Raw genomic sequence first — 18,605 nt, 5'->3', positions numbered from 1 at the left:
GGTGTTAGAAATCAGGGGTTCTGGTCATGGGTCCTTCTAATCCAGACAGGTCCAACAGGAATTTCCCATTTTCTTCAACTGCTCTTGACTTTGGACTCCCGGGCGAGAGACATCCTTCATCTAAGAATTAAGAAAGTAATGTAAGGGGCACGGCTAATTAGGTGGGGATGGCTCAGGTCACATGATGTAGATTCACTCGCACCTGCTCACCACCTGTAAAGGAGAAGGGACTGGAGGTCTGCTTAAGTAGCGGAAAAGGGTGACAAAACAAGTATGCACCAAAAGATTAGCAGTGAACAACAGGTGGGTGGGGCTTCGGTCCAGTGACCAAGATCCACTTGCACCTGCTAACCAACTTGATGTCGGAGTGCCAGTGGCCCCTGGACCTTTTGCATATTTTCCATATCCTGGAAATTAAACCTTGCTCTATTACAATCCCTGTTCCAGTCAATAGCCAATAAACAAAGTCTGCCATGATACCTTAGTATGTTCTACTACTGCTAGTGCCATTGTTGTCCTTTGCACTCACCTTCTTCAAGTGGTTCACATGCATTCTGAATGCATTACAATAACCTCTACACTACAGTCGTTGCTTATGGGTCCAAATGTTATTGTGTTTGGACATGTGTGGTCTTATTAAAATCCATGATTTACTACCAGTATCCTTTTTGTTGGGTTATGTGAGTAATCTGAGGTACTCCTCAGTTTATTCTCCCTGATATCCTCTGCTCAAGTGGCCAGGGAAGGGCCACCGCTTTTAGATCCCAACCTTGGGGGTGGATATGCGAGGAGGGTCACCTGGGTGTAGGCTCCTTGGGGAGTGGGGGAAGGGTGCCTTTAGCAGAGATGCTGTATCCCACATTTCCATTACACAATGAACCCTCAGTCTCTGAGACTTTTATAGGGTATTGTTAAAAGACCCTCTAATTCTTCCTTTCAAATAAACCATCAAGTGAATCCTCAGTGTCAAAGGACCAGGAAGAGAATAACAACAAGAACATCTCATTGTAGGGACCGAATAGTCCCACCTTCATCTCCTCTGGTAAAATCAAAAAGTTATCAGAATGCAGCCTACCCTCCCTCCACCTTTTGTAGGTTATTATCCATCTTCCCCATTGGTATACACCCCAACTGCCCCTTTTGCATATCACTTTACAACTGAGACAAAGAAGAGGTAACTAGGAGGGATGCACATTACCCTCTGTGCACACCACTTTGGTAATGGGATGAGGAAGAGAACTGTAGAACACTACTATGGTCAGGCATGTCCTAGTAATAGAAGTAATCGTGGTCAGGCAAAGGACTTGCACCTGCAACCAATTAATGGTTCAAAGGTGCATATAAAGAGAGGCCAGAGAGAAACACAGAGAGATCCAGCTGGGCTTGAGAGCGCAGCAATCTGGGGTGGAGCAGGCAGACGATGGGCCGGTGAAAAGGACGCCGAGTACTGCAGGGAAGCTAAGAAGGCACCAATGCCAGAGCGGGCCGCATGAGGGTGAAGAGCTCTGCAGGGCCCTGTGCTGTGTTTTCCCCGTTGGGAGTGGGGAACACAGAAGTCTCCCATACGCCGCTGACAGCTGCCGGGAAGTCTGGAGGAAGCGAGCGCTGCTCACCGGAGCTCCCAGAGAGCGAGAGAGAAAGGAGTGAGAGAGCACCAGTGAGGAAAACCGAAGCACCCGGAGGAGTGCTCGCACACTGATAAGTGCAGGGAAAAAGCACTCTGGCCGAGGTGCTCCAGGGGCATGGTGGGTGTAACGGCCGATGACGGTCAAGTATGGGTAGGAAACAAATGGGTCTGGAGACCAAATATGAAAGATTGAAATACGAATGAACAGCAAAGTATTTACCATGCTATTGAATACCGAAATAATGAAAGAAACGTAAAATGTATATGAAATGCTGCACAAGCGAAAGGAAAGTGAGGAAAAGTTCAGAGCACATTGAGACCAAGTAAAAAAAACTTTTTGGAATTTAGTTAAAGTACAAATCAGCGCTAAGCAATTGATGAAAGCCTGGGAGCCGAATGAAAAGATTTTGAGAAGCACTATGGGATAGTGTGAAAGCAAAGTGGTGACAAAAAGAGATACCACGAAGTAAAGTGTGTAAAAGTCACATGTTAACAGAGTTAAAAGGCTAGCAATGTAATACAAAGTGTACAAGGACTAATGGCACAGTTGCAGAAGGAAACTTGTGTTTTATAAGGAAGTCCAAGGAAAGCCACTGAACATTACAAAGTGCCAATGGGGTTTTTGGTTGCGCGACTGTGATGGGTGGACTGTGTGGTCCAAAAACTGCCCCTACACCGACTAATCCCTGCCTTAAGCGAACCAAGGAAAGTCAAGAGGCTGAATTGGTGATGCCTAATAAATGTTCAAGAGAATGAAAGGAAGGTGGATGAAGAGAACAGATGAAAAGCCTGAAAGGTTATAAAGTAAATGTGCTAACAAATTTGAATTGACTGTTGAAAGTCAAGAGAACTGTGTCATCCCTAGGAAAAGGAACCCGGAGTATATTTTATTGAGCTGTGCTGAACTTGGGGAACGGAACCCTGATGTCTTTTTGTGGAACTGGGTTGAACTTGGTGAAGGGAATCCAAAGAACATTTTGTGTAACTGTGTTTAACTTGAGGAAGGGAACTCTGATGATCTTTTTCGGAACTGTTGTGTATTTGAAAAAAGGGAAGCTAAAACAAGCTAGGAGCTGGAAGAAGCTCAGAACATTAACACTGTTTCTTTGGTTGCTAACATCCCTGCACATTGTATAGCTTTAGTTGTGCGGGCAAGTATAGGTTTCGGACACAGACGGACTTTTGAGTTGAACTTATTGACACAGACTATGCTTAGTTTCTTTATGTAGGGAAATCCCACCTTAGCATAGTGCAAGTTAGGCATTACTCCTTCCTGACATTGGAAAAATAAACCTTTACTTTTAGGGGCCAGTGAATCCGTTGTCGGTGTCCTTCTTCATGATGCCTTCACAAAATGTATGGATGCAGGGATTTTAACCATGACAAATACAGGGGCAAATTGCCTTTATCACATCCTGGAGTCATTTATTGTTGTTCCTAGTTTCAATGTGGCACCCCTCTGCAAGTTGCACCTATGGTGCCAATTGCCTTGCTGTATCACTGGCATTGTGTGTACTGTTCTACAATTACTTGCTTTTTCCATTTCTTACATTTGTTTCTTTGCTTGCCCTCTTTTGACTTTTGCTTTTGAATGCTCATTTCATGTTGTATACTTTTACATCTGTTGTAGCATGGCATGAAACATTAAGTCCAGCATTTCACTATAAAATGGTAACCAGGTGTGTTTCATCACAGGTCTTTCCTTTATTTCGTGCACTGGGCGCCAGCGGGCTTCTTATTGAATACGAGGACACGTTTCCCTACGATGGTGACCTGGAATGTCTAAGAGCTCAGTACGCATACAGGTAACATTTTTACTGAGTGCATATCCTGGGTACTGTGCAGTGGTATGCTGAAGTCCTGCAGCCCACTCCCCTGTGGTGGCAGATACAGCGTATGGTGTTTGCTATAGTGAGTTAAATGAACTGCACTGTCCTCTGCAGGCAAAGTGTAGAACTGCATGACATTTTTTAGATAATACTGTGATTCGTTCGCCAATCCTGTAAGTTCTTTGACATATGAAGGAGATATTGTATCACTGTCTTACGCATGATATCATTTAATTCTTCAAATAAGTGATCCGTTACTGAAATTGGCAGAAGAAATCTGAGTCAAATAATACTTGTTCAATTATGGCTTTCTAAACTTTTGACCCGCTTTCATTATTGCTTTGTTAAACGTGTCCCATGTAAAACACACAAGGGCTCTTTAACAATTTCTTCTGTAATTCTTTATAGCCATTTGTTTTGGCTGCGACAGAATTACCATTCTTTTTACCGCACCGCAGAACTGCAAGTTTGACCTTAATGTAGAGGGTTTTCCTCCAGTATCATGCGCTGGAGTCAAACCCGCGACTTTAGTAAACAATTGGTGGAATTATCAAATTCCTGCAAAATCCCAAAAATGGGGATAACACCATCCTACTACCACGTGTTTTCCCATGGCAAACTCACGGGACCAAGTAGTGGTTACGGTAAACGGGTTTGGCAGTAATTCGGTGAATTTACCGCCGAAATACCACCAAACCCATAATGAGGCCCACAAAATGGTAATCTGCCATTACAAGGGATCACTCATAGAACAAGACTTCTTCGTTCTGAAATGTACCCAGTGGGGAGTAACCTGTGCATCAGTCACTCGAGGGAGGCTAGATGATTGTGTCTTGGTCTCCTGGGGCTGCAGACCACTGCCTGATCACCCGCGCTTGCTCTGGAAGTGGCACACAGGTGATTTTGCTTTCCCCCTATGGCCTCCATTCCACCTTTATCCTAGTGTATCACTGTCGGACCAAACCGATGTTCTTGGGTCGCAGCAAATTTGAGAAACCCTTCCCACGGAGGTCAGGGAATGTGCCAATAGGTACCGCAAACTGACATGACAGTAGTAATTTTGAGATCCTTAAAACAAATTGCTAGAATATATAGTAACAGGAAAGGAAGGCATACCCAGCAATTCTGGGTGTGCACTCTTTGTAAGGGAGACTGTGAAACTTACCTGCACTGTTGTGGATTCTAGAACTCATTTGAGCATTGCATGTTGAATGGCTTAGATATTTTTCAGACCTATATGCAAACAGTTCTGTTTCTAAACAAATCTGAACTACTTGCACACTAAGCTAAACGCCAAGTTAATATTGGGGTTAACCTGTTTCTCACACACTTACTATGGCTGTTGGCAAATGTATGCATATGTGACCAGCTTTGGAAGTGTTATTTATTATAAAAATTTATTTACTGGATACTCGGCCTGAAAAATGACATTTTGCTGCATTGCCATTGTTAAAACGGGGCTCAAATCTTGTGAGGTTTGTTTAATAAACACAACGTGTGGTTCAATCTTCAGAATCCAGCTGCAGCCTAGTGCTGTGCAGAGTACGGCCTGTGAATGAAATTCACATCTGCATGCTGAAAGGCTTCCGTTTTCAACATTGTAAATATTGGTGGGGGGGTATCTGTACTTCTGCCCTCTATATGGGTATGGTAAGGGCACAAAACACCCCTGCCAGGGCTCTCAATTTGGTAGCAATGGACGAGCAGCCAGGGTTAAGCTTTCAGGAGGTGATGCAGTACAGTGAATCCCCAAAGCCCACAGAAAGGAAGGTCCGCACACTGTTAGGTGATAAAACAGCTACAAATGGATAATGTCCTCCCAAGTATGCCTCATCTTGTGATTTTATATCTCGCCAGCTTTGCTGCTTCTGAAAAAAAAAATCTCAGTCAGAGAGTGCTGTATGCAATGCCGTCGCGTCGATGTCCCTCGAAGGCCTCCATAAAGTATCAACGTCATCTTCAGTATAAATAGCGCATGCAGTACTCGTTGGCTTCAGTTGTGTTTTTTCGAAAGCTTTCGCTTCGAGTGTTTAACGGCGCGCTTCAGTTTTCTTCATTTAAAATGTCTTCATCTTCGACTCCTACGACCCCAAAGTCTGGTTTAAAAAAATGCTACGACTGCGGGTTGAAGATGTTAATTACTGATCCTCACTGCATCTGTCTGTGGTGTCTGGGCTCCGGGCACCATACCGACGATTGCAGGTCCTGTCAGGCCATGACGGAGAAAGCTCTCAAGAACACAGAGGTAAACTGGCGGTGGGGAAGGTGGCTTCAAAGTCTACTTTGAAGAAAGAAAAAAAGTCAGACGAGTCTAGCGACTCATCCCGGCATAAGAAATCGAAGAGGTCCCAATCGAGGAATCGATCGAGGCAGTCTTCGTCGTCTTCTTCAAAGAAGGCGAAGAAGAGACGCCGTAGGTCTCCCTCTTCATCGTCCGATTCCTCTACTGAGGTAATCAGATGCCCGACAAAATTAGATTCCCCTTTTAGATCGGAAATGATGCAGATTTTCGAAAATGCAGCATCGACCCCCTCAAAAGAATTGTGCAAAAGCCATGCCCCCGGTTGCTCCTTCGGACGACTCAGGGAGGTTGAAGGTTACTACTTCAGAGCCGACCATGAAGCCGGGAATACGTTGAGAGAGTGCTCGACCCGACGAGAAGTCGTCAAGAGTATCGACTCGGGAACCGAGTCCTTCATCGATACCATCGAAGAAACAAGACCTCGATGGCTTTGTCAACTCCATCAGAGCCAAACTTCTCGAAGGCGATGCTCAGTAAACCAGCGCCACTTCAACTTTGTCAAGGCCTTTGCCCGTTCAGGATAAGGTTTACAAACCTGTTCCGAAGAAAGACCTTTTTAAGTCCATGTTCTCAATATATGAGGAGGAACAACCCTCTGAAGAGGACTCCCCTCCTTTTGGGTTGCAATTTGGCACTCCGAATGCACCTGAAGAGATGATTAATCAAGAGTCCAAAATGAGAGCCCTTTATGATTCTCTCCAGTCGGCTAGTGGTCTTGACACCTCACCAGAGCTGGAGTTTGGCAGGTCTGACCCTTCTGAACATGCGGATTCCACCTATAGAAACCTCATGAATAAGGTCAGAGCACATGGGTTAGAGCATAGCTTCAACCACATATGAACACACTGATAGGACTGACATCCTAGACCAAGGCCCTCAAAAGGACCCCATTTTGCCCTTCCACAAAGCCCTTCAGAGGATGTCACTGCAATTGCGAAGCCCCGGAGTCTGGACCTGAAGTTAACAGAAACTTCAGAAGGAAGTACAGACCTTCCAGCAGTGATCAAGAATACCTGACTAAGCACCCCACACCTTCGAGCTTGGTAGTTCAAGCTACCACATCAACCAGGCAATCGGCTTGCTCCTCTATCCCCCCAGATAGAGATGATAAGAAGGTAGATGTCTGGGCAAATAAGGTTTTCACGTGAAGCAGCATGACCTAGAGATCTACCAATGTCACCTGTACTCTTTCAAGATTCTCTTATACCCTGTGGGACTGTGTTGCCATGGTGGCTGATCACATCCCGGAAGGCGAAGAAAGAGACGGCTTCCTGGCTATAGTTAAGGATGAAAAGAAGGCAATGGGAGAATGTCTCCAGTCAGGATTGGGTACTGCTGACAGCATCAGCAGATCCATGGCTGCTAGCACCGTACTACGCAGACTTGCATGGTGAAGGAAGTCGCGGTTTGCACCGGACGTGCAACCCAGACTGCTCAACATGCCCTTTGACGGCTCGAGGTTGTTCGGTATTAAGGCGGATGCGAGTCTGGAGAAGATGCAGACCTCCAAGGCAGCAGCTAAATCCCTTCGCACCTCAATTCAACAACCTCAACAACAACCCTATTCAGGCTCATCTTCCTGGAGGGGTTGTTCTTTTCATTTCTATTCCTCAATTGGTAGAGGAAGAGGGCAAGCCGGACAAAGGGGATAAAGAAGATTCCCTCGTGATGGACGAGGAAGGGGTGCTAAATCGGCCCCAGCAGTGGCAACTTTACCCTCAGTCGCTACTGCAGCTGCTTCTAAGCCACTCTGAGGCCTTGACACACAAGACCCCGGTGGGAGGCAGAATTTCTCAGCATCTGAACGAATGGTGGGCATTACTTCAGATGCTTGGGCACTGGAAACGGTAGCCCAAGGCTACTTCCTTCCTTTTCAAAAAAGGCCTTAAGGTCATCCACCGGGATCCAACTCTGTCAATATTCTGGATCCACTCCATGTGCAGGACATTTTAATCCTGCTAGAGAAAGGTGCAATAGAACATGTACATGTAGCGGAGAGGAACAAGGGTTGGTGTTCCCCCCCCCCTACCTTCTCATTCCCATGAAGGATGGAGGATTGAGACCCATCTTGGACTTAAACTTGAACAAGTTCCTCAGGAAGGACAAGTTCAGGATGGTTATTACCCTTTCTCAGATCCTTCAGGCTCTCCAACTCTAAGACTGGTTGGTATCATTGGATCTTCAAGATGCTTTCTTTCATGTGCCAATCCATCTCAAGCACAGAAAGTACCTGAGGTTCGCGGTTCTCATTATCAGTTTTGAGTTCTGCCATTCAGGATGACCTCCACGCGAGGGTTTTCACCAAGTTGATGACAGAAGTGGCAGCAAGTCTCAGGAGAGGGGGGGGGATTCATGTCTACCTGGACGATTGGCTGATCAGGGCTTTGTAATGATCTGGAGCTTTGGTTTGTTACGAGTGTAATGCTTTGTTGGTACATTTCACTATGTTCATGACTGAGAGTGATGTCATGGTGTGTAATGTATGCAGGACCAGAATGGTGCTGTTGGAATGTTCAGGAGAGGACGGTTGGTGAGAGAGGCAAGCGGCACGAATGATGGGGGCAGGTGGGTGTTAATAGCTCCGTTCTGATTTGAAATGTGAACTTGTTACTACTAGCACTAATATACAATAAAAGTGCATGATATCATACGAAACCCGGACATTGTTTGCCTTCGGCACACTTCGTTACAGGCTTGTTCACCCAAACAAACCCAGGAACAGCTCAGTGTCACCTGCCACTCCCTTCACAGACTGGGCTTTTCCCTCAATTACAAGAAGTCCCATATGATACCATTCCAAAGACTCAAATTCTTTGATACCGTCCTGGATACTCAGGGAAAGCCTCGCCTCCCAAGGTGAGAGCTCAACACATTCAGCAGATGGTGACAAAATTTTAGAATGCCCCGCATCTTCCGGCCTTTGATTTCCTGAGGTTGCTCTGTCTCATGGCATCCTGCATTTTCCTGGTTACAGAGGCCCGATTGAGAATGAGATCCCTTCAATGGGCTCTCATGAATCAGTGGTCCCAATTCTCAGGGAATATGTCAGACCAACGGCAGGTTCTGAGCAGAGTTGCTCAGGACCTTCTATGGTGGGCTTGCAAAGACAACATTCTCAAGGGAGAATCTTTTGGGCAACCATGGCCGGAGATAACGGTAGTGCCGGACGCCTCACTCACGGGGTCAGGAGCCCATACTAACTAACTGGCAATCAGCTGTCGTTTGTCTCCATCTGAGTCCAAACTACATATCAAACTGTTGGTTTGAGGGAAATCAGGCTAGCACTGAAGGCCTTTCTGCCATCTGTACGGGGAAAAAACGTCTTGATAATGACAGACAACACAGTGGCAATGTACTACTTCCACACGAGAGGAGGTGTAGGGACACTACCACTATGCAGAGAGGCAATGCAGCTCTGGTTCTGGGCAACACAAGAAGGAATCTCTATATCGACAGTTCTCCTAGCCGGAGAGCAGAACACAGCGTTGGATGCTCTGAGCAGTCGGAGCAGTCTCCCAAGAGTGGGAACTAGCCCAGGAAGTCCTTCAAGATCTATTCACCCTTTGGGGAACCCCTCAAGTGGATCTGTTCGCGGCAAGCAATATTGCTCAAGGGAATTTCCCCCAAGAGGATCTCTAGGGGACGTGTTTGTAGTGGACTGGGAATGTCCACTCCTGTACGCGTTTCTTCCAGTCCCCGTCATTCCTCACGTGATCAAGAGGTTGAGAAAGTTTGGGAAATCCATGATCCTAATTGCTCTGGATTGGGCCAGGAGCATGTGGTACCTGGACCTTATGGACATGTCCATCTGCCCTCCAATACGTCTTCCACAAATAGAGGATGTTCTCCCGCAAGAGGAAGGTCGCGCTCTCCATCCAGAGGTCAAAACACTCAGGATTCACGCATGGTTTCTGAGAGGCTGAGATATAAGGATTGGGACCTTCCAGATGACGTAAAGGAGATTTCGCTTTCAGCCAGCAGGCCAGCAACCAAATCCTTGTACCGGTGTTGTTGGAATACATTCAGTAACTGGTGCAAGGATAATGATGTGGATCCATTCTAGTGAGGCACACCTATGTTGCTTTCTTTCCTGTTGCAGTTAGCCAACCTGGGGCTTCAGATTGGAACCATACAATTATACCAGGCAGCGCTTACCATTTTTAAGCGCTCCTCTGAAGAGGTTTCCTATTTCAAAATACCCTTGATTGTACAATTTCTAAAGGGACTTACTAATGTTTACACGTCGGTACCATTTAATCTACCGGTGTTAACTCAAACCTTGTTTTAAAATTCATGTTGTGTATCCCATTCAAGCCTTTACATTCATGTCCTTTAAGGCTCCTAACATTAAAAACAGTCCTCCTTATCGCAATAACATCAGTCGGCAGGGCAAGTGAGTTGCAGGCTCTTTCTTGCAAGCCTCCTCATACTACTTTCTATAAAGATAAAGTCATGCTCAGGGTAAAACCATCATTCCTTCTGAAGGTAGTCTCCGACTTCCATCTGTCGCAGAAGATAACGCTACCAACTTTCTATCCTCCTCCTCCTCATTCAGACAAAGAGGAAGAGGGGCTACATAGGCTAGACCCGAAAAGGGCTCTAAGCTTTTATATTTCAAGAATGGCTAAATTTCACCAGGATGATAAACTTTTTATTGGGTATACTGGCTCCAAATTGGGCTTGGCAGTCACCAAACAAACTATATCCAGGTGATCATACTGGCCATTGAAGAATGTTATAGACTTACGGGAAAGGACCCACCAGAAGGGCTAAGGGCTCATTCCACAAGGGGCATAGCAACCTCTGCAGCTCTTCAAAGGGGTGTCCCAATAAATTACATCTTTTCACAGCCACTTGGTCATCCATTCACACATTTGTCAAACACTACTGTTTGGACTCTTCCTCCAGTCAAGGAGGACTTTCTGCTAAGGCCGTTCTCCATTCGGTCCATGATTAAATTGTTTGATTGGTCTCGGGAGGATAGCTCAAGCATATACATATACATAATAACACTTTGTACATGGAAATACTTATTCAAAGAATTGCATACACTCTAGGTGGCACCACACAATACTTAAATTCAGTAATAAATGCACTAACTGCAGGCAGTTTCCAATAGGCATGTGAATTCTTAAGTGAGGTGTATCTGCATAGAATAGGGAAGAAAGGCAGGTTAGTTGTGAACAGTGACAGAATGCTTTCTTTAGGCTAGATATACAATTCTGTGTGAAAATCCCCCCACCTGGGCAACATATAAGGGAAGAGTTAGGGAGTAACGTATCTTGTCTTTTACAGCCCAGTCCAATATTGTTCAATGACCACCTGCTTTTGTTAAAAGGTTCTACCGCCTCAAAGTACCTAAGAGGCCACAGAACAACAGGATCTAAGACAAATCTGGTACCCCAGGACGACTCCTGAGGCTAGAAGATGCTCTTCCTCATCACAGTACCTTTGGTGTCTTGGCAGGCGAATTGGCAGAGCTTCTAGGTTTCACTCGACGATTCCCTCCGAGGATGGACTCCCCCTTGGAAGAAGGAGCCAATCGAATGCTGAGTCCACAAGAAAAATGGAACCAAAGTCTTTCTTAAGTGCAGCAGTTTTACTCCTTGCAGTGCTCTCCTTTGGTTGACGATTTCTCAGACTGTGGAAGTCCTGTGAAAATGAAACTTGCTGTGGGCTCCATAAAGGATGGCAGATGAGAGTAAGACACCTGGGACCCTTCGATGACTTCTGGCCGCGACGGGTGCATATGTCACTTTTGGTGTCAGGTTTTGGAGTATCATGGTATTCCTACTTTTGTTTCATTGGTGCTGCAGCTACAGCACGGATCTCTGGATGTCTTCTGGTGGCCTGGACTTGACCACTGGAGTGAACCTCGAACCCTCACCAAGTCTGGATCCTCAGGACATTTTTATTAGCTTCTGGTGGTGGGAAACCCACTGACGGTCATTCCTCTGCGCTGAGCGACTCTGGACTCTCTCCGGCGGGAAAAAGTGGTCAGTGATGATGGCAAGGATGTCTTTGCAATGTTCTTAGGCAGTTTGGAACTATCACATCTCTGGGTGTGCAGCAGCACTATGTCAGAGTACTCCCTCTTCTGGACGGTAGACCGTAACAGCTTCCAGCGGTCACAAAACGCACCTCCGGGATCTGGGAGACAATAATGTACTTCTTCGACTCGAGATGTCTGGGCACTCATCTTCAGGACTCGTAAAGATCCCTTCTCTGGATGGTAGGCACACAGGACTGGCTTCCAGGATGCTTCCAGTTTGAACAATGGTCCCTTGTAGCTCGGGAAGAGTTCTGCTTTGCAGGTCCTCTCTGGATCAGTCCTTGGAAGAACATGGCAGCTTTTGGATTACACAAAGAAATGCAGCAGCAGCCTTCTCCATCTGTGCTTCAAGGTACAGCTTCTTCTTGCTTCAACTTCAGCTTCTGAACAAATTGGTAAGTGAGAGATTCCCAGATTTACACGTTCCCCATTCACTCTGGCTGAGCCAGACTCGGCCAATCATGCAGAAGGGCATTCATGCAGGCAGGCAGCCAATCAGGCATTCAAGCCATTCACTCCATCCAGATACCTATAACAAAGAATGTGGATTGGGGTAAGTACCCAGCCTTTCAGCACACTAAACTGCATTTATGTCAGTTTCAGTAGCGCTGTCTCATTGTGTCACACACACAGAAACCATACGCACACAACAGAGAATTTGAGTTGACTCCCAACAGGTCCCACCCCTAGGGTGTACCCACAACACAAAGCCCCTGGGAAGGCTCCAGTCAGTCAGACCGGAGGCAGCCCCAGAGCCATATATGGTATTTCCACCCATCATCCTTTTAGGAGGAAGGGCTTCCCAGGACTTTGGGAAACAAGGTAAAAGGCAATAGAAACCAAGACACCACAATGGCCATTCATTCTGCCTTTGTGTAGGACTCCATTGATTCCTATGGCAGGGCCTTGGCATCCAAAAAATGTAGGCCACTCGGAGCCACTGCCAAGTCAGCATGTAGCTGCCACCAGCCCATACCCTGCTTCGTGGGCAACACACAGGTGCCCAAAAACACACATTAGGGGCACAAGGGTGTACCCCTGCTCATGGGTGCCATAGGGGTATCCCATGGGTGTTGTTCACCAAAAGATAAAATGAAGAGCTGAACTGCCAGAGGTCCAGGCTGGACCGCAGTGGCAGAAAACATAGAGAAGAAAAAAGGACCTAGGCTGATTAGCCATCGGTGTGGGCCGCACACCTGTAATTCCCACAAATGGTTAGATATTTTGCCTTTTGCTTTGAAAAAAATTGAAAACAATTCGAATGATGTTTACGTTATGTACTTTTAATTCATTACGTTTTAAACTGCTAAGTTCTTGCAATTGGTTGAAAAACACCAATTTTGACTTGCTGTTTTGTAGGCAAACGAAAAACCCTAATGCATTTCGGAAATTCTAATTTCCTTCTTCAGAGCCGGGTAAATCTACACAGGATTACTGTTAGAGTATTCTTCAAAAAGCATAAAAATGCAATTCATGTTACAATAGGCACAATGAAATGACAGGGTACCCACAAGAGACAACAACATTTACAAATAACACATAAAGAGAGAGAAAGAAACATATATCTCAATTAGTGACTTGGATTAGAGTACCTGTTTGTTATTGCAGAATCCATATTTTACTTAATCGTTGTGCACTAATAATTGAATGATGAAACATAGTTGATATATTGCAACAACATTAGCGCCAATATACTTTCTCTTCTAGTTGATCTTATAATATTTCACATTTCCATAATAAAGACTGCACCAACATGAGATAGTGTGTGTGACTCATCAGCTCTCGCTTAAAGTTGTTTATATCTACCCTCTTTTCACCGAGTGAGAACACTAACCTGCAGTTTCGTGTATGTTCCAATCACTGTCAGCGGTGGCCAACGTTATGGAATATGATCGTGCAACGCTGTAAACATAAAATAAAATGGATGCGTAAAACATAGAGAAAACACACACAGAGAAGTGGTAGGACAAGGACTGGAGGCCCTGTCACTCCATAACACATTTCCTGCATCACAAACATTACAGTAAGTTATACAATTAAAATCGGTCTTAATATTTTGTAGGTGTACATGTACTCATACTGCTTGGATAATTAACTATTAATCTATAATAAGAATAAATGAATGTGTAACTTTTCTTTTTAACCACTGTAAAGCCATTATCATATAAAGAAAGTGTGACGATTAAGGTTCAAATGAGCAATAAAATTGCAATTAAATCCTTCTCAAAATGGCAACAAATATTTTATTTTTAGCTTTTGCCGAAATGTCAACACCGCTGTTTATTCGTGGACGGAGATTATAATTACACAATATCACTGCAGGCAGGGATTGGCATTTAGAAGACGTGATCTTGGATGCACATTATTTCACCCTACATAGTATACTTGAAAAGGGTTGTGGTTAGGCAGAGCTTCCTGAACTCCTGGTGACCAGATTCCATGCAGGGAAGAGCAGGAGATTGCTATTAACTACTAGAAAGAATCATTGTGGATAGATCTTTTCATCTGAACCCTGGCGCTAAAAAATTGCATTTAGCCACGTTTTCCAAATTCTACTTTTATTCTTGCTTCTATATTTGTTTTTTTAAACTAATTTTGCACATTTATTTTTTGCATGACCTTTGAAAGCTGGGAGTAGCCACAATGTATTTTTGTGAGGTTAGCTATTAGCTTTCAACTTATGTTTGAAGGAGCACTGAGCTATGGCATGTGCGAGGGGTCAGAAATACGAGATGGACACAAGTATATTTTTCTCAAGAGTTGGCATTTTATCAAATAAAAAGGGGCGAGTTAAACAACTATCTTTCCTTAACCTAACAAGGAGGTCCCTGCCTAGCAAACTAAAGAATAATGACCTGGTGTCCAAAAAGGCTTGGACCCTCACACTAATACACACAACACAATAATACAAGGATTATTTGTATGTCTTCATTTCAACAAAACAACATTCCAGTCCAAACTCTAAGGTTTTAAAAAGTACTCCTTGTGACCAGGTTCCATTCAGTGTAACACAAAAAGTATGTTCCATTCACTATCCTTCCACTTAGCAAAGTAAATGTCTCTTTCACAGATGCTTGGTCACAAATTAAAACCGCTGTTGTTCTCCACAGTCTCCTGCTTGGAAAAGTAAATGTTTCTTCCTCAAAACATAAGTTCATAGACCAAGGCAATTGTTCTCTTCAAAATGCCAAATAATTAATAACACATCACACTTATTCTTCAAAGGAAACACTTTCGTCAGGAAAGCACAGCAACTACATTTGGTAATGCAATAGTTAATCAAAATGGGATAAAGTTACACATTCTTTCCAACACACCTTTTTACCACAAACCTGGTTATTCAAATCATCATCTTCTTTCCTGGTATACTCATCTGCCAGGACCAGCTACTATGTTGTCCCTTTTCTTGATAACTCGTCTGGCAAGCTGAAAACTTCTACAACTATATTTGTGTTTAGTGGCAATGCTTGTTCCAAGATTCTCGACACCAGTATCCAATGTGAGGAGGTTTAAACAATGATAGCTTCTTTTTATAGTCGCTTGAAACTGTGTCTGTTACAGATCGCCCACAAGTTGGTATCCCATAAAAGGGGAGTTGCGCCATTGTTGCCTCTTTATTACTCTACTGTATTCTTTTGGCTGTTGGCAATGCGGGTTACAGGTATCCCCTTAAATGGGATACCAATTGGGAGAGTTGGACCCCTGCTGCCTTTGTCTTGAGTCACCCGCTCGGTATTAAATAGTTTCCACTAATTGTCTTATTCAGAGCACCCTAGGGTCACCTGGCGTCTCAGGCTAACTCACCAGTTTTCTCTTGCATCTCCTTTTCACTTGCTGGCACTGCAGAAGATCTTCTAGGGTCTGTCCACTCTGCCGCCAGCTCCGGTATGGCTGTTGCAGTAAACAGAGTCCTTCTGTGGAGCTCTGAGGGGTGTACGCTCTGTGGGGTGTATGCTCCTGCTTCCTTACCGGAGCGGTTCACAGCATTTCGGGAGCTTGTCTCTCACACAGCGTAGCTTTCCCTATTGCTGCTTCCAGCCACGCTCTCTCTGCACTGCCACACGCCTTCTCCCAAGTTGGCCTCAGCTGGCGTTTCTTACCCTTCCACAGCGTGTCCCACACTCAGACCTGCTGCTGCCGCCTCTATTACTCTGTCGGCATCTCCTTCCCCCAACTGTAACTCATTCCTGAGTTTAAATGTCCCGCTCAGGTGCTTCAAACTACAACAACTAGACCGCTCATTATGCTTAATGTTACCTTTTAATCTTCATCAACTCTACGTTCCTCTTCCTCAGGCCTTAAGGGTACCACAGACTTTATGGGTTCTGAAGTCCATAGTGGTTTTTATAACGGAAACATCAGTTTGTTTACAGTAGGCCATCAATGCTCTAAGAATAGGGGACTCAGGAGGTAAAGAGGTCCCCAACTCCACCTGATATGAGTCCCCTCCCACGTGATCCTTCCACACAATGCTACCCCAGGGTCAGGTAGCGGCTGCATTTTCCTGGCCAATTGAGAGGAGGCCCATATTGGGTTCTTAGTTATAATCTCACTGGATTCATCACACATGGTCCAAGTCTGACCAAAATACATGTTAAATCTTTTTCTTGTACTTGTTGTTCTTCTGGCCAGGATAAGTGGACCTATGCATGCATTGCGTAATGCAAGGGACGCATCCAACAAGGGGATTGCTACTGTTTTTCCTGTCATTTCTATCCATTGCTTTAGATTGTTTGTTTTATAAGAGTACTAGCCTGTTTCATTTAATGGGATTACAGTGGCTGAACTAACATCACATGACTACTGGCTTCCCTATTCTGATAGTAGTGCTGTTAGTATGTCTTTAGTTTTCATGTGCCTCATATTTCATGGCTGTACACATTATTGATTTGTGGTAGGCTTTTGATTCCTATAAGCGAATAGGAGTAGAACAGAATGCTAGGATTATATTCAACTGCATTATTGTTAATACTAGAGACTAATTCTTGCTTAGCTATACTATTTTTTTTTTACTTTATATTTATTGATCTTGTAAGAAAGGGAACAAATGCAATGGCCAACATATTTTCGAAGACATTTGTTCCCATTACGCTGCACCCCCCCCTACCGCGTCCCACTTTACGACATGTCAACTTACACAACACTGGGTTACAACATTTGCATCATCACGTTTACATTAGTTACAGCATTAAGGCAAGGATTCTGAGCGCTCCAAGTATGAAGCCTTGTAGGCACTTTACGTTCACTTTTCTTTTCCCTCTAGAGAACACTCCCCCTGTTAGGCCCAGAATGTAATTTCCGGATTCTCCGCTCGACTGTTTCAGTCGGCTCCTGAGGAGGAATTTTCTATCACATTATGGTCTGCTACCGCCCCATTTCAGCATAAACAGTCCCCAATCGACATGCAAAGCTTCCAATATATCATTTACCATAGCCAGGAGTTCATCCAAGATAAAGATGTCCTAAAGTTTATTTATTCAACCAGTCTGCTTTTGAGGCAGTAGAGCTACTCTTCCATCTTTGCACTATCGCCACTCGGGCTGCTCTCAGCATCGCCTCCCATAATTTTGGTAACCGGCTTTCCTCCCTGTCACTCTCAGGCACCCCCAGTAGCATTTGCAGTGGATCCAGGGATGGTGTTCAGCCCACCACCTCTTTCATCCAACTGTGGACTTCAGCCCAGTAAACCTGGATTTTGGGGCAGGACCACCAAATGTGGTGTGACGTGCCTAGCCTTCCACATTCCCTGGGACAAAGGGGGGAAACCCCTGCAAACATTTTAAACATTTTCTGGGGTGAAAGGTGCCAGCCGTGCAACATTTTAAAGTTGTATTACATTGTTGCAGTGAAGAGATTTCCATGAAACATAATTCGATATACCTGATCCCAAGTTCCCACAGCTATTTCCCTCCCGGTCTCTGCCTCCCAGGTTTGCTTAAACTTTTGTCTCCCTTCCAAATTTGCTGTGACCATAACTTTGTATATTTTAGACACAATTCCTTTCCTGGTGGTGGCCTCATTTATGAGTTGTTCAAAGCCTGTTAATGGGCGGGAGAGGTTAGGTAGGCCCCTAGGGCATGTACAAATGCCCTTCAGCTGCAGGTAGTCGAGCACTGTTAACCCCTCCGTCCCCAGCGCCTCCCTCACCGCGTTGTAGTCCTTGAACCTTCCATCTTGGGAGAGTTGTCCCGGCCTCTCTAGATCCTTGTCGGACCACATTTGTGCATTTTTAAATCCCCTTTTACCTAAATTTGTGGTGATTCCCCATTGTGAACTCAGTGGAAATGGCCAGGAGGAGAGAGCATCATCTTGACTATTCTTCCACTGTGACCATATTACCCCCATCACTGGATGAACCCTGAGAATCACTGGTACCGCCTTGGCCAGGTCCAACAGCAGGTCTCTTACCTTCCCAAGGGAGAATACATATGCCCCAAGTAGGACCAAAATGTGCCCATGTCTTCCCTTGAATGTTCTAGTAGTATCCGCCATTGCGATGCTTTGTAGTAAAGGAAGAAATCTGGAAAGGTGAACCCTCCAAAATCTCTGGGCAGGGTCAGGGTGGTTCTTTTGATTCTGGGTCTCTTCCCTTTACATATGAATCGAGAGATCATGGAATTGAGTTTCCCAAAGAAGGAGTATGGGAGGTGTGTGGGAATCTCTGTGAACAGATATGATAGGCGTGGGAGAATCGACATTTTGATTAAAGTCATCCTGCCATACCACAACATAGAAATGGGGCCCAGCGAGTAAGGTCAGAACCCAGCTTTGTTAGGGTGGGGGAAATTAAAGGCA

At 44.9% G+C, this 18,605-nt stretch overlaps 1 protein-coding gene across 3 annotated transcripts in view; it reads left to right on the top strand.

Moving 5' to 3' along the window:
* HEXD (hexosaminidase D) overlaps nt 1-18,605 on the top strand; it is a 750,596-nt gene that overhangs the window by 168,049 nt on the left and 563,942 nt on the right. For all 3 annotated transcript variants that reach the window (XM_069654607.1, XM_069654608.1, XM_069654605.1), the window contains exon 4: nt 3,323-3,432. In XM_069654607.1, coding sequence (XP_069510708.1) covers nt 3,323-3,432 — 110 coding nt within the window. The remainder of the gene's footprint in view (nt 1-3,322; nt 3,433-18,605) is intronic.

This window comes from Ambystoma mexicanum, chromosome 3q (genome assembly GCF_040938575.1).
Source record: "Ambystoma mexicanum isolate Mex_15411 chromosome 3q, UKY_AmexF1_1, whole genome shotgun sequence".
Classification (NCBI taxonomy): Eukaryota; Metazoa; Chordata; class Amphibia; order Caudata; family Ambystomatidae; genus Ambystoma; species Ambystoma mexicanum.
Note: the sequence above shows the minus strand (reverse complement) of the source record. Positions and strands in the feature narration are given on the sequence as shown.